Here is a 25,301-nt window from a genome sequence, read left to right on the forward strand (position 1 = left end):
CACTCACTCACTCCTAGTTGAAAAGAAAGACACCATTGTTGTGTGTGTGAGGTAAAATATTTGTATAGGCCTATCATTAAAAACGTTCCGTACACACTCCCAGACACTACTCCATATGCGTGGATCTACGTGCGCCGAAGGTGCAATTACGCACGCCCTCTCTCTCACTCTCCCCCTTTACCATTCACTCTCACTCTCTCTCCACACACACACACACATACGCTCTCACTCTTTTGGGGAGTAAGTGTGTAAGTAAAGAAGGAGAGAGGGAAAGAGAGAGAAGAGAGAGAGCGTGATTCCAGGTCTCTCTCTGCTGCTCTCTCCACTTTGGGTACTCGTACCCAGTCTGACTCAATGGGGCTTTAGCACTAAGGGGTTAAACGTTAAAATAAAATATATTTATTTACCCCTAACCCTTTAGTTTTTAGGTTTTGTGCATGAAAATAGAGAGACATAGGTAACTCATTAAGGGGAGTCTCCGGGAGAGAGGTAGAGACGTCTCCAGAGGCGTGCCTTTTTGTCTGTTGCCTCGGAGGTTCAGTCGGGTCCTTCTCGTCGGCTGGCTTTCTCTGAGAGGATAACTTCCATCATATCCTACATTTACAGCTCAACCAGGCCGGCAAACTACTGCAACACTATGGATACTGGAGGTTGTGCCTTCAGGAAGAAACGGAGACCGTGGCGCATGGACTTCTCATCCTTCGCCTTGGTAACCGTGGCGCTCGTCGTGTGCCAAACGACCTTGGTTCGGGCAGGTAAGACGGTTTCTCTTATCAATAGTTGTGATGTTTATTACGCGTTTCAAATGAGACTTGCTCTGATTATTTGGCTATCTTTGGTGGGGTTTTTTTGTGTGCTCCTAACGTCTTCATTGTTCGTTGTCTACCTGCATCCAGCGTGCGTAATACATGTCCTCCTCATCCTTTATTGTACCCTTGTGCACCTGACATGTTCTTTACGATTTTTGCTAAGAAATGTGGTCAACATTGTCTCAACTACAATAGCCCCATAGTATCCAGATGTGTAAATCAGTTTTTTTGTATGTTGATACCTGAAGTGTAAAATTTTTAAATTCTCCCTGGTTCCCAAAGGCGTTGAAACTGTTGTAGTTGGATAAAATGAATAAATGACGCAAAGGGATTCTCAGTCTCCATAATGGACCTATACAATGTAATAGCATGTAGACGAGTCTATGAAGAGGACAATGGCACCAATGCCGTTTTCATTTTTGTTTTTTTACCTTTTTGATCGGGAATCTCGCCAGCCTTAACACACCCTGTGCGATAATGGATGCTACTCACGTTCCTTATCAATCAATGGCCACAGGGGAAAGATATTACAAAAGCATCGTAAGCTTTCTGTTGCAGGAAAACATACTTAACGTGTCATTATGTTTACAATTTAATTTTTTTGGGGACATGACTGGTGTCATCCAGGTGTTTTTTAAAGCAGGTTTGAACAATTTGACATATGTTGACTTTAACTATCTTCCTATACACTTTTTTCAGTTCTAAGAATCCAATTCAGTTTCACAGGATGGTGTTCATTTTATGCACCTCTGTTGGTCCCATCCGCAGGGGGGCATGGGGTAGGACGGTGCATAGAGCTGATTCTTTCGAGGTGTTTCGGCTTAGCATCTGGTTTATTAAACATTATACTAGTATATTTGTTATATTGTAACTGAATGTTGGCCTATGAGCAAACGGGCTGTGGATAAAGGCTGCCAGCAGGCACTGTGTGAGGTTGTTTACCAATTCAGTCTGTGCACCAGTCCATCCATCACTGCCTCTGGTTGGCTAGGAAGGAGGGATTTTGCATCGAGTTTGTAGGATGGATATAAGGCTATTAATTTGATTACTCTTCCATGTGTAGAACAGGCTTTGATTGATACTTTGAATTGGTTTTAATAATGTTTAAAAAAAAGAGATTCGATCATATTATTAGGAATGGTTTAAACATTTGGTTTGCAGTTTATTATACTTCAAGGTTTTACGTTATTGTCAAGTTGTTAAGTCCTCACAATACAGTTATAGATTAGTTCTCATAAAAGGAATTATCTATATGAGCTGCAGTTCCCTCACGGACCTCTAGTTGTCTTGAGTTATATTTAACACAGAGAATCCATTGATTCACCTGAGTTCAAATCAGCTCTGAGTGAGGAGTTTTATGCGTAATGACACGTTGCACACCATGAAAAAGGATACAGTAATGATAAATAAAATATTTTATTAAGTGTAGCAGCACGATACAATTGTTATGTTTGATTATGATGTGTTTGGCAATTTCAATTTATGTTTAAAATTATGAATTTGTTATTTTTGTTCGATTGGCCTACAGTGGATCTGAGGATGCCTAGCCTATATTTTTGCTGTTGTTGTATATTTGTTATTGTTTTATTTGAACCGAAGTTTGACGAACCAAGACACATCATACAGACTTTGAACATAGACACCAAAGCAAGTGTAGTTCACACAAACGTTTTGGAATAAATAAATTAAAGCTTCAGAAGTTTCAGTGGACGGATGGATCAATGGCTCTTTATTCTTCGTTTGGACAACTTGCGGAGACAGCTACAGAACTAGGGGGCTTTTGTAACATAAATTGCCCTCCTCCAGTGTATTCTTTGGCCCCGTTTCCAATTTCAGATTGCGAGAGGCGATTGCACCTTCCCGTCGTCTCCCGTGTGTATTTTGGAGGCGGAAGCCCGAGACATTTTTGACTTTTTATGAATAGGTTATTATGCGGCTGAGCACCTCGGTAGCAGGCTTTGGTTGTGAAAGCGTTCAGTGTCTGCGTGTCTATGTGCGCTTTGTACAGTTCTGTTTGTATATATGTGTCTGTAAGCTATGGATGTTATTCCCAGTCCAGGGTGTGGAAATGTAGGTCCTATGCCACATGTGAATGTGTCTCTGTTTGCAACACCTTGGACAGGCTGGATTTCTCATCTTAAAATATGCATATAGAGGCGCTGTGCATGCGGAGGTGTTCGTTTGCTTGTAGAAAAGTTTAATTTGATCTTCTGACCTGTGTTAGGGTTAGAGTGACGCAAAGTAGGCACTGTAAGAGCGTTTCCGGTCCCTTGCGTGCGTGTGCATCTTATGCGCATATTGGTCAGACGCGCTGGACCACTGCGTGCGCCGTTCGTGTGTTTCCCTGGGCGCGCAGTGAAGTGTACGGCGCAGGTTTTAGTGTAAACTATAACAGCGCCCCACCCAAGAACTGAAAGACTGAATTAGAGAAGAAGGGTTTCAGAATCTTTCATGTTTATTCTCTCTTCATGGGAGAATGAAGGAGGTGTGGTGGAGGAGGCAGAGCCATCACCCAGAGAGCAGAAGGCCTAGAAGGGCATGAAAGCCGAGTTTTGTTCAAAGAAGGAGAAATTCAGGGGCAATATATTCTTGACATGGATGTTCCTTAACCTCATTTCAAAGAAAATCGCTCCTCAAAGGGCAGCCTGTCTCAGTTTGGCTAAACATAACCTGCTCTCTCTCGCTCTCTGCTTGTGAATAGAGCTCCTATATGAGGAGTTTTGACAGTTCATTCCTGTGACTGTATGGAAGTGTGTGGTAATTCGGGCTGGTGGTGGTCACGTGATTTAGTTTGGCAGCTTAAACCTTGTCCCTTTGATTTTCCTTTGCTTTGTCATCATTTTCTCATGAAATTGTGTTGCTCTAGTGATCCACATCCATCCTCCTCCTTTCTTTTTACACATACCTTGTTGTCCATGGTACTGTGTCCAGTTCAATTAAGTTTTAGTTAATATTCCTTCTATGAGCCATCACCGTATAAATATACAAATTGACTTTTCAGCCATTGAATCATTTTGTGAGTAGGAATAGGAAGACTTCGAACTCACCACACAACTGCCTTTCCTCTGCAAAATTGATACAAAAAAGTCAGGTGTATTAAGGGCAAACATGCACATTTTCTTGAAGTGGCATTTAAGCCTCTCAATAATTTTTACAGATTATTAAGGAGCAGGACAGCTTTATATGTAAACACTGCTACTGCTAACATTGTGACTGTTGTAGCCTTACAAATGATTGTTTTTTAATACAGTAGATTAGTTTGAAGTTGAATTTACATTATACATTAATTTGGGATTTCATTTCCATGCAACACCTCTCTGTGTACCCGTTTTTCTTACAGATCTTAGAGAGAAGCTTTAGATTCTACAAAAAATAACTCCACTAATGTTAAATAAAGCCACTAATGAGGACTGTTTATAGGCTACGGCATCTTTTTGGAGAGGAAACTGTGACTGTTTGTTAGACACCATCACTCTCAGTCTCTCAATGGCCTCCACCACATCACATCATTTGAGATAAGAGCCAGCCTGGGGTTGTAAAAATTAAAACATTCACAAGTCTTAACTGAGATACACATAAAAGCACCTTGTCTCCTAACCATGACTTCCCCTCAAACTGAACTCATAAAAGCCTTCTGAGACAACACCACATTAGCACTGGGGGCTTAAGGGAACGTAGTGAGTAGAAGATATATCATCCTCCTATCTTGGTTTCAAAGGTGATGATTTAGTGGTTTGTGTGTGGTGGATGGGTAGCCGTCTTTCCTCCCAGGCATTTTGTTTTAGCAGAAGATGTACAAGGACGGCAGGAGAGTGTGCCAACTTTATAATGACAGACTGTCTGTATATGATGCTATTCCTATTCACTGTTATTTGGCTTCTAGGAAGTCGGTGTAGGAGGGCGCGGAGACCAGCTGTGTGCTTTTATGTTAATGTACATCTCTTTTCCAGACATCAGTGCAGTCAAACTATTTGTAAAATAGTTTTAAATGTTGGTTCAAGCTAGTTGTTTCCCTGGACTGGGACAAGTGGATTGTGTTACTCTTCAGTAAGGGAAGAGGGAGTAAGGTTTAAAATAAAGAAAACATGCCAAAAAGTAACTGATCCTAGGAAAGCACTTGCCTCTCCCTGCAATTTTGTAACTTATCTGGGAGTATTTGAAGTGGCCTGTTGCAGTAATCCCCAATTATCTAATAATATTTAGTAGCATAGAACATTCCTTTATTCTTTCTCATACATGTTTCATTCTGATTAGGCTCACAAGAAGACTGGATTATATCCCAGCATGCATTGCAAAGACCCCAGGGAAAAACCCTGGAGCAATAATGAATAGATAGAGGTTTAGAAGGAAAGCTGTATTTACCACCACGTTACACTGTTATAGGTTATCCTGACTATAAGCCATGCCCCTATGAAGCTTCAGATATATTATACAATTTGTGCATAATAATTTGTGTTTTTAAAAATGTAACAGCATAGTTTCAAACACTGATGTAGCATCTCCCAATATCTGGAAATGTGTTGGGTTTTGTAATTAGTTCACACAAACACAACACAAACATTTGTAGATCTCCTGCCTTTATCCACCATTTCCTCATACGTGTTTTATCATCTAAATTACACCTACAGTGATCCCCGGAAGTTCAGGTAGATTTCTGATGTGGGGATTCCCACACTGAAGGGGTGTCGCTCTAGACACTAATTATGATTTTTATGTAATGCTGTCCCACTGCTGTTAAACTTTGCTTTTTATCTGACTTGTCACTTCTGGCTAGGCTCTGAGGTAGATAGGTATTCAGATACGAGATACAAATAATTGTTGTTGAGATATTTGATTAAACATTACTGCATTGGCTGTAACTTACACTTTTCCTAATGGAAGTAATTTTTTTCTGTTGTAGACCAAAAGATAAAACTTTTTGACTCTTCCTCAAATTAAGTATTGTTGAAGTGTTCAGATCTTATCTACAAATGATGTGTCATCTGCATTAGTACTCACCAGTTTTTAGAGGGCGGTTTCTTTATTGTTATGCATCGTGTTGCTGTAAAAATGGGTCCAGTTTGTGGAATTGCCCCTCATGGCTTTCAATCGTTTATAATATGGTCAGTATTTGGACTGTAAGGTTTTATAAACTTAGTACAGTATAGTGTTCCTATTTAGTCTTATCGTTCAGCACAGACACATCACAGGGGTTTCTAATGTGTGCCCTTGCTGACTGTCTGTCCCATGTGCCTGTCTGCTGGTAAGGGCCCTGTGGTCCCATGTATAGGCCCTGTGGTGTCAGTGTCCAGCCCTCACGTCCAAACTAAGGCTGTGGCCTCCAGCCCTGAAACCACATGGGACTCTAGAACGATACACGTTGGCAGCTTCAGTGCAGCACACACAGACGGGCACAGACAGACCACATAATGAGACACAGGGGACAGTAGAGGACTTGGGCTTATATTATGCTGGCAGCAGCTCCACATTAGAGGGAATGGAGAAACTGTATAAGGCTGCAACACAGTAAATGTTGGCAGTGCCCTGTAGCGAAGGATAAATCACATGGATTGTGAGGTTGAGGCAGGTGTTTAATGCAAAGAGCCCAAAAATTCAAAAAGCCCTCCAAGTGATCTTGTAAATAGTATAAAGACCCTTGTCGTAGAAGTTGTGTACCTTCTTTACTTGTAATCAAGAAGGTATTTTTCATCACGAATCAAAATTTATTTAGTAAGTGACCAGCTTCAGCTTGGGTTTATTTATTTGTTTGTTTGTTATGGAATGAAATGACTGACTTCAACTTAATTATACTTTAGATTCACATTATGCCATTCATTTCCAGTAGTGTCACTGATATATTGCTGTCGTTGAGTGTCAGATTGGTTTCTGTACCTATATTAACATCCCTCTTTTCTTCTTCTTTAACCTTGAACTCCTTATTATTTTATGTCGATCTAATTTTCATCCTTTTATTGAGTCCTCTGTTGTTAATAGGGAAATTCAGGGAAATATTGTTGATGGCGGGATCACTTCACTGTCATTCATTGATCAAACTCCTCTTCAGCCCTCACACCTAGGTCATGATTTACTGTTATTCATACAGGACAAAGGACTGTTCGGTATTGGTCTTTTCTTACCAGCAAGACACTGTCACATAGTGTGACATCTACATGACAATTAACACAACATGTACAAACCACTGACCCCCAACATATAAACAATGTAAAGTCTAATAACCCTCTTTTTACAGCACGGGTGCTCATAATGGATTTTCTGTCTGTGTACACAAGGCATTATAAATAAATCGTAACTATAGGGCGCTATGTAGAAAATTATAACCTACAGCAGCTCATACGCCTAGCCATTGTGGTCAGCTGGGTGGAAGGGGACACAACTGTGACTGAGGAACAACTGGAACAATTTAGCTTTTCAAACTGACATTTGTTTTTAATTAAAGGTTTTGTCATTTCTGGTGCTTTTTAGAGACCTTGTGTACATTTCTTCGTCCCCTTTGCTCTGTGTGTCTAACAATGTGGTGGTTGTGTAAAGGTGAGAGGTGAGGGGTCAGCGTGTCAGCTGGAGTGTGTGTCTGGTATTTTGCACAGCTGTACCATAAGAGGAAAGGGCACACGTGTGTACACAGACACACACATACACACACATAAATTATTACACAAAGCATCTCTGGCACAAAGCCAAGGAGAGGAAATAAAGGTTCCTCTGATGTGCACTGAGAATCACACAGTTGTCACTTCACACCAGTCTGCAGTGATACTGATATGACCCAGGGTTCAGGACACTGAGTAGATGACTGTGTGTGTGTGTGTGTGTGTGTGTGTGTGTGTGTGTGTGTGTGTGTGTGTGTGTGTGTGTGTTTGCGTGTGTGTGTGTGTGTGTGTGTGTGTGTGTGTGTGTGTGTGTGTGTGTGTGTGTGTGTGTGTGTGTGTGTGTGTGTGTGTGTGTGTGTGTGTGTGTGTGTGTGTGTGTGTGTGTTTCAGCTTAGAAGTTTGTGCACAAATCAAAATGTTAACTTTCTGCTGGAGCTGTCCATGGTGTCTCTTACTTCTTTCAGTCAAGGCATGCCGGTTAGGCTCCAGCCTGAACGAATAAGTATGGATAGAGAATGGCTAGCTTAATGAAATATATACATAGCATTTGATAATTATATTATTCTCCACATTTGAGTCCCTTATTTCTATTATTTAAGCATTTGGGGTTGTTTCATGTTGGCTTTATCAGGAACCAGACGAGCTTAATTCCTTTATGAGCATGGCCAGATTCTCATTCTGATGTGTTGTGTAAATACAGGGTCCAATCGGTGTGTCCATCTGCTTTGTGTTCAGACAGAAGAGTGTGTGTGTTCTGGTAGTCAAGTCGTTCACCCTGTCAGCTGACACAATGTACAGACTCTGCCTAATAGTTACTTGTTAAGTGACCATTAGCATTGTTTATCTCTCACACCAGTGAGCGTGTGTGTGTGTGTGTGTGTGTGTGTGTGTGTGTGTGTGTGTGTGTGTGTGTGTGTGTGTGTGTGTGTGTGTGTGTGTGTGTGTGTGTGTGTGTGTGTGTGTGTGTGTGTGTGTAACATGTGCTTCTAGCCCTTCAACAGACAGTTCATTAAATCTGTTTTAGCTCCATCTAGTGGTAGCTGAGGGGAACGACAGAAATTACAGACTCATGAAAGATATTGCAATTTTAGCAGCTCACTTCATTTTACAGTTTGACTGCCAACATATGATTTCTATCAGTTTGTATAAGTTTGTGGTCTGCTTGATCGGTCAGTTGTAGATTTGTGAACCGGTATAACAGCCATATTATTGTTTCAGTCTGGTGGCACCTGTTACAAAGATAGATCCAACATATTGCACTGTATAACCTTATACCAACACATGTTATCATTATTCAACCTATCTGATCACTACGTTTAGGCACTGCAGATACTTACTTTAAACTTTCAAAGTTAACTTTCAAGATTAAAATGTAGATATGCATGCAAACTTCTTTCACAATGCCTATATGTTTAGTGGATAAAAAGTTTAGTTTTACTGTTTGCGTTGATAAATGAATAAATACATAACATCTAAATTGAGAGAAGCATCAGAAAGGAAAGACCAGGGGAATAATAAAAGGTATAAAGACAGTTTAAGAATCGATAAGTCTCAGCAACATCAGGTAGATTTTTGATGGTATTAAAGCACTGTGCTAATGTTCTATTTTAAGTGTCATCATGAGTGGGCTACTTGAAAGGCCATTTTCATTCCAGCCAGTGCAGCTGTCATTAGGGATAACCCTACAGGCTACTGTAATCTTTACCTACAGCACCGATTGAAACAGAGCTCACGTGGCAGGCAGCCCTGTTTCCTCTCCTAATGACAGCAGTGTAATTGGCCTGCGTTTACATCAAAGGGCCGTAACCATCTGTGAGCGCTTATGGGTAAGAAAGGGCGAATGGAGCAGGAAGAGGGCGAAGAAAGAAAGTAAAGAGAGAGAGTGTGTGCCCCCTGTCTTTCTGTTTTCCTACCTTGTCTAGTTTCATTTTTGCCACTCATCAAGAGGTGTGTTGGTGTAGTTTCCCCTGCCTAGGCCGGTTGAGTCTGAACCTCTGTGGCCCTGTGTGTGTTATTTTTGTGGGTGTGTTTTTGTCGTGATTGTGGTCCTTGAGGCAGGAAGGGCCCCGGCTGCAGATGTGAGCTGTTCAGGCAGCAGGGAACAGAGCGGCACATTGTACTGGGTGGACTGGGGGAGCTAAGGGCTGCAATCTGATCCACTATCCCTCCATCATAGAACCACACTGTCTACTGTCACTGCCTGACCCCCCAAAACACACTCACACACACTCCACCTTTGCCTGAACCTCTCTCTCCCTCCTTTCTTCCCTCTACCGCTTTCTCATTCCCAGCATTCCTGTCCGGTTCTGCAGAAGTCTTGAAATGTATGGTGCCCAGAATTCAATGCCCCTAAGGTCTTGAAAAGTCATGAAATTGGATACTTCTGGAATAGCATAAAACCTTGTTTTTGTTTAGTCTATTTATAAAGACTCCTGTTCATTCTAAATGTTAGAAGTGATGGACTAAAATCTGTGAAAATTCTTATAGAAAGATACCATTTTAAAAGAGGAACAATACATTTCTGTTTGTATCCCCCCCGATGTCCATTGCTCTCTCTCTCTCTCTCTCTCTCTCTCTCTCTCTCTCTCTCTCCTACCCTCTCTCCCCCCTCTCCCTCTCTCTCTCTTCATCCTACTGTTCATGTGTGTCTTCATTTCTCACTTCTGTTTAATTTTGGCCAAAAACAGCAGTTTTTTTAAGGAAAGTATCTGTTTTGGATGGCCAATGTAGCATTACAATTTCACTTAATCTAACTCACTCTCCCCCTCCTTACACATTCCTTGTACTTCTACATCCTTCTCATTCTTCTGGCCTTCACTCAATTTCTTTCCCTTCCTCCTTCTCCTCTCTCTCTCTCTCTCTCTCTCTCTCTCTCTCTCTCTCTCTCTCTCTCTCTGGTGTATTGTGACATTAACGGATTGTGGTCTAGACAACCTGGGGGAATTTTAATGCACTGTTTGCTCTTTCTGAATAAACATAACCATCTGTGGGTCTGTTTGACTAACTGTTAACTCTGACACACTGGGTGTCACCTAAACACAAGCACCACCGATGGGATCAGTGGGATTGTACGACAAACACAGGGAAACTTCCCATCAGAGGCCAATACAAAGCATCATAAGTGGCTGCACATGAACAACTGTTGTTATGTTTTTGTCACAAAGTAATATGTCCTTGACGCTTTGTGTGTACGGCCCAAACTTTTATTTAATTTATCATTGACAACTGTGACTCAGGTCAGGAGTTGTAGCGATTGTTAGTGCCATGCTGTGATACTACGTACTTTTAAACATGCTGACATGTCCACGATTACAGACATACTGCATAAGTATATTGCATTTTTAAGTGACTGGAAATTAATGTTCATTAATGTGGCTGTCAAATTAAAAATTAATATAAAAGTGTAACTTCTAAGGCTGCATCACAGCAGGGCTCGGTTGTTTTCTTTTCATCACAGCTGTAGATTTTACAATGGTGATGCATCACTGCCACCAGAAGTTTATTATGAGAAGTTCCATGGCAGGGTTGGCTGTAAATACATTTAATTGGCTGTTAACAGCAAAGTTAGCCCTCTGGTGCACCTCAATCCAGCTGGCCAAGACTGAGGGTGGACAACTGAGTTCAGGAAAATGTGAATACTGGGTGTTTTTGAAAACTCTAACTTTATAGGTGCTTTACTTTAAAACCACAGGCCTCCATCCAGATTATGTAACTGTTTAAGATTGAATTAATTCAAGTATGTGCTTCTCTTTTGAAACCCTGGTAGAATGTGGGTTAAGCATTGTTGTTATCTCAATAAGCATGATCTGGAAATGTATAAAGAGAATGAGCCTAACTATTGACTGTCTGTCAAAAATATAGCGTGCTGCTCTTCTAACAGTAATACCTGACTATAACACTGCATTTGCCACAATATTGTTCTGTAGTAAGTCAACTCGTATGAGTAATTAGACCTCTGTATTTGAAATTATATGCCTCTAGTATTTATTTAAAGGTTACTTTTTTCAAAGAGATATGCAATTGACACGACTATGACTCATGTAGGGAATTTATAATAAATTGCCTCATGGTTCCGTATTTATTGTATTATTATGGGAGATCATAAAGGCAATCGAACATCGTTATAGAAGTCAGAGCCGTGCTTTTCAAACCTAAATACACAGGCTGACACAGTGCCTTTGAGCAATGTGAAAAATCCAACAAGTTAAACCACAGTGCAGACTGAGGGTCGAGAAACCGACTGGTTGACCTCAGCGTGTGAAAGTGGAGAGAGGATGTGAGACCGGTAGTGTGTGGCTGTGTGTATGTGTGCATGTGTGTATATGTGTTATTATGATGTGTGCTATATATCTGCAGTGTGAGTGTATACCTGCACTTTTTGTGTGTGTAAGTGCATGTCATGTGAAACTGTGAAATGCTTGTGTATCCTCAAACAAATATTCATTTGACTCAGCACTATCACGTCAACAGCCACTTGTTTCGGTTGCTTGATGTGAGCAGAATAGTGGGCACTGTCTGCGCTCTGATTTAAACTGAGCTTTACTGTACCTGCAGTGGTTCATGTATGTGACTTGGACTGGGGCCCAATTGCTCCGACACAGAGCTTCCTTTCTAACATTATAGCTAAATGTACACTGGTAGCCATTGTGGACATCCCCTTGTACCTACTCCTACATCGCATTAGTGCTGCAAGAACATTTAAGATCACTTTCCAGATGAACTTTTCTGAACCCCTGGGCACAGTCAGGTCTCTGCGGTGAAATAAAATTGTCATCTATTGTGGATTTAGCAACAGAAGTATAGGAGTTAGATTTAAAAGGGGTTTCTATGGAGCCTGTATGATCTTGGGCAGAAGAAAAAGCTTCCACTAAACTCACCAAATATTTTTATTTCCATCAGTGTAGACATCATAGATATTCTGTATATACACCTCTACATCCACAAGAAGTGACAAATGAAAACCGTAAACTCAAGTGCTCTGAGAAATAAGGCTTACAGTTACATTTCATATATTTTGTGTGAAAGCATTGAGCTTGATTAGTGATGAGTTGGGGAATTCTTCTGATGTATTGTTGCAAGATTTATTGGGACATTTCACTTGCTCACCGAATTAAGCTGTTGTGTCCCAGTGGGCAACTATTCTATTGAGTAGTTTGTTAAACAATGTCCTGACTTCTCCTCTCTTCCTTCCTCAGACCCAGTGGATGTGCTGCGGGCTCTGCAGGTTCCCTCTCTCCCTGAAGGCGTGAAGAAAGTCCCCGGCTTCTGCACGTCCCGCCGCTCCAGCACCCCCGACCATGCCTACCGCATCACCAAGAAGGCCCAGATCTCTGCCCCCACCAAGCAGCTATTCTCAGGTAGGCATCAACTGGACTGGACTGGGCAACTTGTATAGGAGAGACTGCTCTGTCATTTGTAATAAGGCTATTTGAACACTGTTATGGAAACTAAAAAGTCTAATGTTTGTTTTACGTAGAGATGTACCTGTTGAAGAGCTTTAAGAGACACGTGTAAAAGAGATGCACCTGTCATTATCAAGGTTATTTCTTCAGGGAACTCAAATCTACAGCAGGCTGAGTGGTACTCCTCATAATGAGTAAACGAATGCCATAATACACGTGGTTTGAAACTCATTGAATAGCTGGTACCTTTTTTGTTTATTTGTATATATACCATAATTATATTTAGCTTATATGTGCAGTATTACTCAATGATTTCTGATTCTGACTTCTGATATAGCGTGTAAGGGAATTTTCTTTTTTTCTCCAGAATGAGACAAATCTAAAGAAGTTAACATTCCTATATCATTATACGTTACAGTATCACAGTAAGCCTACACTTTAGAGTGGGTATAATATTTAGCATATTTACAATAAATTCCACAGTGCAGACACCTATAATTAGAATAACAGTTTGCTATATATGTTTGGATGTATTTAAAATTGAGCTTTGTGGAGTTGAGTGATGCTATTCAGCTCTTTGCTAGATTGCTCATGTATATAAAGAATAATTACGTGTTGCAGTGCAGGAGCTTAGTTTAACTTTGTGGGAGAGCCAAAACAAATTAACTTTACTATACTGTCTGACTCCCTGGAGTGAGGAGAGAGAAGGGAAAGTAGCACTTATGTGGTTGTGAAGAAATCCTCAAAAGTCAAAGCTGATTTTCAACTCATTTTCTAAGATTGAGCCTTCCTTCTCCAGCTCTGCATGCCTGTTATTATCCTCATCATCTGTGCCATCTTCATATAGGATTGTATTATTAAATTCGGTAATCAAATTATCCTTATATAAAAAAATAAAAATAAAGATCAGGGCCATTTTTACATGTTTTTCTCCATCTCTCCTCTTGCACTACTTACCCACCACTCCTTCATCTGTCCTGCTTGAAACATCAATTTTGCTATTTCTTTCCTTTCTTCAAGTTTACCTCCCTCTGTCGGCCTTGTTTTCCAGGTAAACCAGTTAACAGGTGCAAGGTACATGTCAGTCTACACTATATCCTTCTGTGAACTTACTGTGCACTGTTTTTTTGTTTGTTTTTGGCTCCTTTCTAACTACTTCTCCTCATGTTCTGTTCTCCTTAAATACCCACATGTCAGTCTAGCAATGACACATTAGTGAAATAAACCTTCTCTTTATTTCATTGTCTCTTCCCTCCTCAACAGGTCGATTCCCAGAGAACTTCTCCATCATGGCTCTGGTGAAGGCCCAGGCGGGTCTCCAGGCCTTCCTCCTCTCTATCTACAGCGAGCAGGGCATCCAGCAGCTGGGCATTGAAATGGGACGCTCCCCTGTGTTCCTGTACGAGGACCAGAACGGCAAGCCAGCCCCCGAGGACTACCCACTGTTCAAAGGCGTCAACCTGGCTGATGGCAAGTCAGTAACCAGCAACAACCAGTTTGTGACTGGTTGAAATGACACGTTTGGGGTTGTGTGTGTGTGTGTGTGTGTGTGTGTGTGTGTGTGTGTGTGTGTGTGTGTGTGTGTGTGTGTGTGTGTGTGTGTGTGTGTGTGTGTGTGTGTGTGTGTGTGTGTGTGTGTGTGTGTGTGTGTGTGTGTGTGTGTGTGTGTGTCTTTGTGCGTGCGTGCGTCTGTGTGCATGTGTTTGTGTGTGTGTCTGTCTATGTGATTTGAGGTTGGAATGTATATGATCCCTGGGTTGGTTAAAATCCTTTTTAATCAGGCCTGTAGTCACATTACACATTTATTCGCCTTCGATTCCTCTTCCTTGCCTCTAGGTGGCATCGCATCGCTATCTCTGTGTCAAAGAAGAACGTGACTCTGCTGCTGGACTGCAAGAAGAAGATGACGCGTCCTCTGGCCCGCGGCAACCACGCTGAGATCGACACCAACGGCATCACTGTGTTCGGTGCCCGTCTGCTTGATGAGGAAGTTTTCCAGGTAAAAGTTAGGCACTTATTAGCTGTGTGGCTGATTACTGGGTAAGTGACTGAGTAGGCCTAAGCTCTGCTGTAATTGTAACTATGCACCTACAAAGTTTAAACAGGCAAATCATATATTTGTTGGTTTTTCATGAGGTTAAATTGTTTGCTCATTTAACAGAATAAGAACTATAAAATATTGCATTGATTTACGTTAGAACATATTAATAATTAAAATTATAATTTTTATTAAATTTTTCCTTTTTTTCTTCCTTTGAGCCCAATAAAAGATGATGCAGCTGTACAAGTTTTTCTTGATCTGTTTCTTTTCAATAGGGAGACATCCAGCAACTGCTGATCGCCTCCAACTCCCAGGCTGCCTACGACTTCTGTGAACATTACAGCCCTGACTGTGACTCCCCTCTGCCCAAGACCCAGTCTCAGGACCCCAACACATACGTGAGTAAAACCACCTTAACATGAGTATATACGCTGACATATTAATTTGTCAGCTATTCAAACAATTAATCATTTTAGTCAATAGTTATCTTCCCAACCTTCGTGCCCGGTACAGCAACTAGCACTCTTTCACCTCTTATAAAGGTTGACCATGGGATGAGGTTTAAGTTGTTCACAAAAAGTTTACACCCGGCCAAACACAAATCCCATAGCACTTACAAGACAACTGAGTAGCTGAGTAGCATCCATTACAGAATGGATATCCTCAGATTCAGTATTATGATAACACAACTCATAAATGCAGGCTCATCTGTAGCTCCTACTAAGCAGGCCCAAACAGAATCTGTGGACTTGGTTTTCCTTTCCTTTGGCACTTTTGAAAATATGTTTTTCTTGGAGATAAAAGTGTTTTGTTGTTTTCCTATTGAAAGGAAAATAAATGAAATACATGAAAGAGTTCAGGATAAGGTAACCAGAGTGATAAAAAGCAAAATGGCTTTTCCTTTTGTAGTTAGCACTGGCATCTTTCAGGGTCAAAAGGTCATTTAGTACCTCCCCCAATTGAGTTTTGTATATTTTATTAAACTGCCACTGCTCCCAGTTTACCTTGTTTCCTCCCCTAAGAGGTTATAAAATCAACCCATTTTCAAAGACTAAAAACATTCAGTGTGTAAAATCATGATTTATGTTAAAAAAGCTATGCAACATGATTTAATGGGCCGATTTAAAGTCTCGTTTACATGCTCCAAGTCCTCCTGAAAAGGAAAGCAAAGTCCTCAGGTTGAGTTTGAGTAGTCTGATTATGTCATCAAAGTGCTGCTCTCCCTTTCTGTCTTCCTCGCTCATCCCTGTCATCAGCAACAGTTTGTGTCCATCCACTTTCCTCCTCACCTCCTGGGCCTGGGGTAACTAAAGAAAAGCAAAGGCATTGTCATATCATATCTTTCCATAACTGCACCTCTAAAAATGGGCACATTTCCATATATTTTGAGTTGGAGAACATAAGCTTTTTGTGGATTAGTTGTCACACATTCTGCTATACTAGAATGACACACAGAAAGAGGATGATATAAGTCAATGCTTTTCCCCATTTTTAACCCATGGATTGAAAGAAAGAGAACCTGTTCAATACATTAAACATGTGAATGAAGTTAAATTCTGATTGGTTCTCTGGTTAAATTGAGACTTAGAGAGATTTGGCATGAAGATGGCTTAAGGTGGAGCCTCTTTTCTTACTGAGACTGGTTGTGTACATTACATACATACACTATAAGCTTTGCAAGCTCTCCCTCATTATTTTTTTCTCTCAAAAACACACTGATATTTGGGAGCTGACAGTTCCCTGACACTAGCTACATCACCGTGCTAATGTAGCAAGTGATTTTCATCCGCATTCATCCATCCAAAGTACATCATCTTTGTTTTACAAGCCTGCATGCCAGATCAGTCAATACAAATCGTATCAGTCACTGTACAGATCTCCAACACAGTGCGACCCAAACCCTGTCATGTTGATGCTGTTGAAATGACTGCTTTCTGAATGAATATAAATCAATGCGGTTGTATTCATTGGCTTCACCTGTTGCTTTTATTTTTGCTTTTTTTTATCATTCATCAAGGTTGTCTGTGTGTGCACATTTTTAATATCAACACCTGTTAACCGGCAGCACAGACTCCTTCTGGTGAATGGGAAAAATAAATTTGCTGTCTATCGCTGGCTATCATCATGTTTTTTTTTCTCCTCTTGCTTCTGCCTCTCTTTCAACCCTTTTTCCTGACCTTTATTCATCCATCTGTGTCCTCTGCTATACTCTTAATTCCCCTCCCCTTGGAAATCCACTCTCCCCCTCTTTATGCATTCCTCTCCTTCCATTCTTCTTGCTTTCAATCTATCCATCCCCCCATCTTTCTCAGTACTTTGATGAGGAGCAGGATGACCATGAATACCCCTATTATTATGAGGAAACAACAGGCGTTCCCTCCTCCTCTGCCTCCCCCTCTCCCCAACCTGAGGCCCCCAATCAACAGGTAAAGAGGGAGCAAGAGAGACGAAAAACACAAGCGGGGTTTGTGGAAGGAAAGGAGAATGATAGAGAGAGGTATTAAAGCATTAACAAAGCATACATCATAATATACAGTAGGTTTAGCTCTCTAAATATTTTAGTGTCAACTCAATTTACAATCCCTAAAATATTTGTTTGAAAATCTACTATGCCTCTCTCATCCCTCATCACTCCATACCTCCTTTGTTTGATTCACATCACCATTTCTTTAATCCACATTGACCCCTCACACGTTCCCCTCGTTTCCACCATCTCCGTCACACAGGATTACCTTTACCTATGATTTTTTTGTCCTCATGTCATTTACATGTTGTCATGTGTGTGTTCAGATGTGGCCAAGCGGGGGCACTGGGGTGGTTTAGGTGCAGCTGTGTTGTTACACACAAGAGCACACTTGTTCTCACATTCTTCTGCACTCAATTCTCCAATCTTCACTCCTTTTTCTTATATACAATCTCAGATCCGGTTCCTGTCAAACCCAACCAAAAAAAACTTCTCCTACATAGATTGAAAGCTTTTTAAGAATTTAAGGAGTGCAAGTCATGACTTTTAGGTTACCTGATATAGTCTCTGATTTAAATGTGTGGATCTGCTGACATTACTATAACACATCAAACTAATGAATAACAGGTTTATTGGGTGTTTTGTTTTTGAGCATGTGCAAATACAGGTTGACATATGAAAACACACACAGTCACAATGTGCCAGAGTAGCCTTTTCTTAAACTGATCTTGGTCAAATAGTCTTTGTAAATTAATTTTGTTTTAATTCACATTGTGTACAAGATGAACAGGTGTTAAATTGCAAACCACAGTCTCACAGTTGATCACACACAAAAAACAAAGACTTGCAATACTATTTGATCAGGGCATGTGTTTGTATTGTCTTGTTTACTTGCATGATTTCTTAATTGTCTTGGAGGATGTCAACGCATGCACCTACTGTACTTCTGCATCATCACTTTCATTCCAATTGTCTAGTCAACATGGGATATCAATGCACATGTTTTTGTCAAAGCATTCATGGTTGTACATTTGAGCTTTGTATGGCATAGATGATGTTATGCCACCTTTTTATTCCTTTAAGTTTGATTGTGCTCTGTATTGCATTTGAGGAGTTTGTCTTCATGACGATGGGCTGTTTTTCACACTATGTAAATTGGGTCAACATTTTATCAGTTTGTTTACAATGGTAATGTGCATGCAATTGTATTATAGCAGCATGAGAAATAATTAATGATGTACTGTTTTCATTTTGTGATTTTATGTGACTAATGTGCATGCTGGACTTGCTTCCGTGCTGCTTCTTTTGCATGGCTAAACAGCAGTAACCTATTTGTCTTAAAGTTGTACTGCTCAGTGCATTATAAACTGTGTGTGTGCGTGCGTGTTTGAGTGTGTGTGTGTGTGTGTGTGTGTGTGTGTGTGTGTGTGTGTGTGTGTGTGTGTGTGTGTGCATAGGTGTATGTGTTCAGCATCAGCTTTACCTGACCAGTCCCACCCTCAGTGCCTCTGCCAAACCACAGGCTACCAGTTAATATTAGCACAAAGATGCTGCTTTGTAATATAATATTGGGAATGGCATTACTGGAGAAATCAGCAAAACAAATATGGAAATAACATGAACTATCTTAAAATTTGGATTTGAATTTGTCTTAATACTGTTACACTTATTTTTGCTTACTTGTTTAAATGTGTATTAATCCTCTGCTGTATCCAGTAATGCCTGTACAGTCTCAGTAAATCATCCAAGCCTTGGCCATCTTTATGTCATTGTTTCTCAAAACATCCACTATTGTCTTTCTCTCTCCTTCTGTCCATCCCCTGTTTGTGCTTTTCATCCCCCACTCCCAACCCTTCTATGTATCATTGTCTTCCTCCACTCTCTCTCTCTTCTGTCTTTGTCAATATTCACTTTTACAAACTAAACAACATCTCAACCAAACAATAATTGGGGATATTAGAAGAAAGCACCCGCTGCTAAAGCAGTCCCCACCAAACCCTCCATTGTCAAAGCCAAACTCACTCCAGCAAAGCCTTCCAAGACTGGACCATCTAAACTGGTAGTCAAGACGGCAATGCCAACCAAAGCTCCCAAGGCTTCCACAGCGGCCAAGCCATCCAAAGCAAAGCCCACTGCAGTAGAGATCCTCTTGTCTAAGATCAAACCAACAGCAGCGGCTAAATCAAAGCCCACAGCTGCCCCAGTTAAGAATGGCAATGCTAAACCAGCTGCTGAGAAGAAAGCAAATGGTGCCGCTAAAGCTAACGGCAATGGCAATGGAAAAGCAGTTGTGGCGAAAGCAAATGGCAACGGCAAAGCTCCAGCTGATGCCAAGCCGACAGTTCAGGCCAAAGTGAACGGGAATGGCAAGGCTGTAGCTGAGAAGAAAGTCAACGGGAATGGAAAATCCTCCGCAGAGAAGAAAGTAAATGGAAAAGCCACTGTTGTATCGAAGACTAATGGAAACGGCAAAGCTACAGCGGAGAAGAAAGCCAATGGCAAAACTACCATCGAAGTTAAGGAGGTTAAAGTAAAAGTTAACACCAAAGTTGAGAATAAAGGCAATGGTGATGCTAAGGCTAATGGCAAAGTTACTACTGTGGTAGAAAAGAAAGCTGTTAGTAATGGTGCTGCCAACCAAGCAAAAACTGAAACCACTACAAAAACAAAGACTGAGAAAATTGTCAAAGTAGAGAAGATAGAAAAGACTGTCGTCAGTGCAGCCAAATCAGCTGCAAAGGTAGAAGCTACCAAGGCACCTAAACCCACAAAACCATCAAAACCAGAACCCACAAAAATGGCAAAGGTTGTGACCACCAAAGCTCCCGCAGCAAAGACTCAAGTTAAGACAGAGGTCAAAGTTAAAACTGTGGTCACCAAAGTCCCTCTGGCCAAATCAACTGTGAGCTCAGTATTGAAGAATGTGGTCGAAAAGGTTTCCGTCCAGAAGAAAGTAGCACCAACGTCTGCCCCTGTCCGGCCCACTCCACCCAGACCAACGAAGTCCAGGGTGCTGGACAGTAATGTCAAATCCCTGCACAAACCTTTCCCACCCTTTGGCAAGACTATGCTGAGCGGAACTGGAGTCCCAGCGAAGAAAGCTACCAACGGTTATCAACAGGTACAACAAGAGGGCCCATGTTTGGGTTGGAATGTCCAGAGTTGTATGTCCCATCTAACCCATCTGGTTGCCAGGTCTTTCCACCATCCAGGGTTTGCGACAATGTTTCTTTCTGTTGATGACTGTCAGTGTAAATATTGAGGTAAATCCTTGATGGTGGACAATCTGGGGGTCACAATGGTAGTCGGTTCATACCAAGCTGGGCGTCTTCCCCTCTCTTTATATATCATATGATCTTCATGATCACCAAAACTTCTCAATATGATATAAAGCAGCAGGGCACACTGAAGCATGGCTATTTGTACAGTTTGGTTGTTCTTTACTTCATTTCGTACTCCTACCTTCAAGCTGCTGAAACGGGATCTCAAAACCTGAATACATTCAGTTCCTTTCTTTTCGGGGGGAATCCATTAACGTATCGGTCAAATGAATGAGCATGGATTTCTATGCACAACACTAAACCTGATAAAACACAAATACTATCCCATTCTATACACAAACAACACAACACAACTCCCCTGTCACTGTCATTCTCTCTTTTTGTTACCTGTGTTTTCTCTCTAATACCTGTCTCCTTGTGTCTGGACATATTTTGTATTCAATATGAATGAAGCAGCCTCACAGAAACTAAAAAGCAAGCTTTAAGTGTCCTTAAATGTTATTCAATGTGTAGTCTACTACGATGCTGACATGCTTCAAGGTAGAGAGACATTGTGGGGTTCATGTTCCATCAATGGGTTCTGGGAAATTCATAGCTTGAATTGACTGTTACATTAAAGTAACAGCTGTTTTGTTCTGTGAGGCTGTTGATTGGGTGTGTCTCTCTGTTTTCTGGTCCTGGGTGGAACTAGACATCCCAAAACATCAAGTTATGATGTTTTCATTTCAAGGGATGGATAGACGCTCTCAATCCTACTTCCAGTAAGAGCAGACTTTACCCTGTCATGAATCTTGGCTTTGTGTGCTTTAATAAAGCAAAAGTTGTTCAACAATAAAAAGAAATCTCAGCAATGTAGTCTCAATGTCTCCCTAAATCTTGCTTATGGCAACATTTATAGGTATTGAGATTCTGAAACTTACTGAAATTTCTTTTCTAAAATGGATCCTCACAACTTTAAAAATGTGAGTTGCCTGTAAACACATATTCCTCTCTGGCAACCACAATTTAATGACGGGTTCCATTTTATCCTTTTAACTCATCATCTCCTACAAGCAGACTTTGAACTAACCTCGCTCTTCCAATCAAATCTGCTTACCTCCCCACTGCTCCCCAACTCCTGTCAACTTGACCAATCAGGATGTAGACACTGAATATTCCGAGGCTGGCCACACCCCTACAGAGACTGATTATTACTATGAGGAGACGGTCCCAATGCCAGACGGTGAGGTCACTGGACAAGACGAAAGCCATTTACAGGTAAAGAGAAAATGACACACTAATTGGTGACACAGGTCAAGAAGACAACATAGTCAAAGAAGACCGACAGAATAGAAAAACCTAATAAAGAACATACATGTCAATTAAACGCCAAATATTCAGATAGTTTTTGTTTAAATACCCGGTAAAATATATTAAGTTACCAATAAGTACACTGATAAAGAAGAATAGATCCTCACCTAGAATACAAGAGACCCTCTATCGCCAAAGGAAGAAAACAGAGTAATACCTGTGTGGTGGTGAGCCCAGTCTTTGTAGTTTAACCAAGTAGTTTTAGCTCTGTTTGTCCTCACTCATTTCTAACCACACATCAATGTTTTGTCGGCACCGATGCCACGTGACAAGACATACGAGAAAAACAAAGGAGAATGCACCACATCCATCTTCTTGTATCATCAAACATTTTTATGTGGCTCCCCTTTTCCATAACAACAAGATTTCTGTTTTGTTCTCATCTCTGGGTCCTTGGTTGATCAAGTTGATCTTGACATAAGAGCAAAAAATCTTGTGAAAAAGGGATCCGCATGAGGATATTTGATATGCAGTTTTAACCACAGCAACAAGGGGAGATGAATATAATGCATTCTTGTTTGAGAGTAAAATCTAACCGAACTAAAGAATACAGACGTTACTGTGGCTAATTTTACAGCCCTAAACTATCAAAATCTGAGAACGAGTTTCTCGCATTTCTGATCTGTTTCTCATAGTTCACTAATTTTGGCAATAATCAATATTGTTATTAACATTTAATCTACAGTATATTAGCTGACTTTGATGACTTTGTTTTGTTATCCAGTTTTGGTTCTAAGTATGTCAATGTTATGTCTGGGCGGGAAATGTGTCAGTTGTGTGTCATGCTATCTTTAGGGACAAATATGCACATTATTCTTGATTTGTTGTGAAGCAGATGTATTCACATTTTTATTATTTCATATTAGATATTAGAAATAAAACAGTATAATTCCATTGGATCGTATTTGTTAAAAACTCATGGTAAGTAAATAAGCAAATAACATAGATAATGCTTTGCAGAGCATAGCATAAAGCAGGAGCTTGTTTTCACAAAGTATTTCATATCAGTTCTGTGTGTTCAGAGGAATAGCAAGCATGACCTAGGCATTAAAGGTGTATTTTGTCCCTCTATCTATTTTTAAACCAAACGTTAGCAGTGAAATATAGTTCAGGCAGATTTTGAGAAATAATGTAATCACCACACACAAGCTGATGGGGATATACTTTGGAGGAAACATATTATTACTGATTAACAGAAGAATTAAGGTCGCAGTATAAACCTGTTAATCCATAATTCACCTGAGAATATCAGACTAAAGTTACAGCAGGAAAGACTAATACAGTCTGCCAGATGTCTTTCTGTTGTCTGTCCCTATGTCACTGTTTATTTGCAAAAGGTAAGACTCACTTATTTTCTATATATGCCCCCCTCTTCCGCTCCCCCTCTGGTTTCATTCTATATTTTTTCTTTCCTTTCCTAACACTTCCCCAACATACGTACCTCTCTCCTGTCACTATTCCTTCTGTCTCTTGCATCTTTATTTTCCTTTGCTTGGTTCTTCCTCTGGTGCCCCTCTATCTATCTATCCCATTGCGGCTTTAATAAAACCCAAACCAGCCCCAGGAGGAGACAGAGTTGGTGGGAGAGGAGGTAGATGCCACCAAGGCAGGCGGTGTGGGCGAGGAGACCTTCACTGAGGAGTATGTGCCTGGGGACTTGGGCCTTAAGGAATACGACTATTCCTACAGGGACTACAATGAGCCCATGCTTGAGACTGGAGACGGCAATGCCAACATGGGCCCTGCCCTGTCCGCTGTGACAGATGAGGGAGGCGTAAGTCGTTTTGCTTCAGTGGCAAAAAAAATAATAAAATCTGTTTCAACCAACTCTCATAGTCTTTGCCAAATTGTATTGAATGTCCTCTCAAATGACTTGTTTGAGTTTGCCGTTTCTGAAAGGCCTTTATGGTGAAACAATTATTTATTGAGTGTTTACCACTCAGGGTCCTTTGACCTTCTTATCCATGGTGGTTCATTTGAACTTTACATAGACCTAAAAGTTATGAATCAGTTCGGACCAGCTCCAACTTTGACCCTTTAGTTAGATATTTAGACTTGAACCTTTCGTTCAGTTTACCCTTGCATTCATTGTATATACAGTATATTGGTTGTTAACACTTGTTGTAGTTTCCCACCCAAAGTATGATGTAAGTAAATTAAAAAATGGCCACCATGCAAGTAAGGTCTCTTCATAGCTTACATGCTATGCCAGGCAAGCTCAATCAGTCACAGAGAAACATGTATTTGAATGCATTTCAAATACTCTAAGGACATAGTCCACAAATCAGTGGTTGAAATGGATTTTAATCTATACTGTGTATAGTCTCAGGACCCTGGATTAATAGCATTTGCCATGATAGAAGCTATTGGGGATCCTAGTAAACATTAGTGTTAACTTGAACATACACTGCATAAAAAGGCATTTGGAAATGCAGCAAAAACTAGTTGCTACATCTTTGTATTAAATGCCATTTATCTCAGTGTTTGGCTTAATGTAGAACTGCTAATAAGCCCAGATGATTCTCTGTATCTGCAAACAAAACAGTTTTGATTTTTGAATCATCTGTATTTGAATGGAAGCTTATGCCTTTATCACAAAGAAAACAGGTTTCCTTTTTATCATTCTAAATTGGGGTTCTTAATGTAAGTGTACATCTACCTGATATTGAAATGCATGACACTATTGTCAAATGCAGAGTGTTTTTTTATTTTTTTATTTTGTTTGTATGTGTGACTGTGTGTGTGAGTATTTCTATACTGACTAGGCTGTGTTGTTGGCTACATGTGTGTTTTCCTCAGGCTGCCGTCAGAGGCCAAAAAGGAGAGCAAGGAGATCCTGCTGTTTTGGAGCCTGTGAGTTACATTATAAATGTCTGGGACCAATGCATAGGACCAATGTTGAATGGGAAACTTGTCAAATCTCCGATGGCTTTTAAAGCTTTTCCCAAGAATAAATTACAAAGCTAAGCTACTTGTCCTCGTAGACCAAAGGCTTATATGTTCCCACTGTCATCTAAACGTATTTTTTTCTTTTGGGCATAATTAACTGCCATAATGCTTTAATAAGTGTTAACTTAAATGCAGCGATTGAAAATGGACTCCCTTCTAGCAGGATACAAATGTGTTTTTAATTAGGGAACTGTGTTGGTTAATACTTAATCACAAACAAACTAAATGTATCACACTTAGTCAGAGGGGTCTGATTAATGGAATAATTGGACTTTAGTACACACTTGAATGTTCCATTAGTCAAGTTTTTTGTCCCCCTGCACAATGTTTAGAACTTTATTGTATATTTTCCAGGGTATGCTGATTGAGGGACCTCCAGGACCTGAGGGAACAGCTGTAAGTAAATAATGGTTATTTC

The 25,301-nt window shown here is 40.5% G+C and overlaps 1 protein-coding gene across 2 annotated transcripts in view; it reads left to right on the top strand.

Moving 5' to 3' along the window:
- The first annotated feature begins 248 nt into the window (after positions 1 to 248).
- The window catches only part of col11a2 (collagen, type XI, alpha 2), a 47,061-nt gene continuing 22,008 nt past the window's right edge, over positions 249 to 25,301 (top strand). Inside the window, exons 1-10 of one of the 2 annotated variants that reach the window (XM_080045110.1) lie at positions 249 to 755; positions 12,592 to 12,753; positions 14,062 to 14,272; positions 14,635 to 14,797; positions 15,115 to 15,237; positions 19,264 to 20,424; positions 21,722 to 21,841; positions 23,493 to 23,708; positions 24,734 to 24,787; positions 25,238 to 25,279. In XM_080045110.1, coding sequence (XP_079901236.1) covers positions 638 to 755; positions 12,592 to 12,753; positions 14,062 to 14,272; positions 14,635 to 14,797; positions 15,115 to 15,237; positions 19,264 to 20,424; positions 21,722 to 21,841; positions 23,493 to 23,708; positions 24,734 to 24,787; positions 25,238 to 25,279 — 2,370 coding nt within the window. In that variant the 5' untranslated portion in view covers positions 249 to 637. The remainder of the gene's footprint in view (positions 756 to 12,591; positions 12,754 to 14,061; positions 14,273 to 14,634; positions 14,798 to 15,114; positions 15,238 to 19,263; positions 20,425 to 21,721; positions 21,842 to 23,492; positions 23,709 to 24,733; positions 24,788 to 25,237; positions 25,280 to 25,301) is intronic. The other variant, XM_080045111.1, reaches the window with a different exon arrangement.

This window comes from Ammodytes marinus (assembly GCF_949987685.1).
Source record: "Ammodytes marinus genome assembly, chromosome: 17".
Taxonomy (NCBI): domain Eukaryota; kingdom Metazoa; phylum Chordata; class Actinopteri; order Uranoscopiformes; family Ammodytidae; genus Ammodytes; species Ammodytes marinus.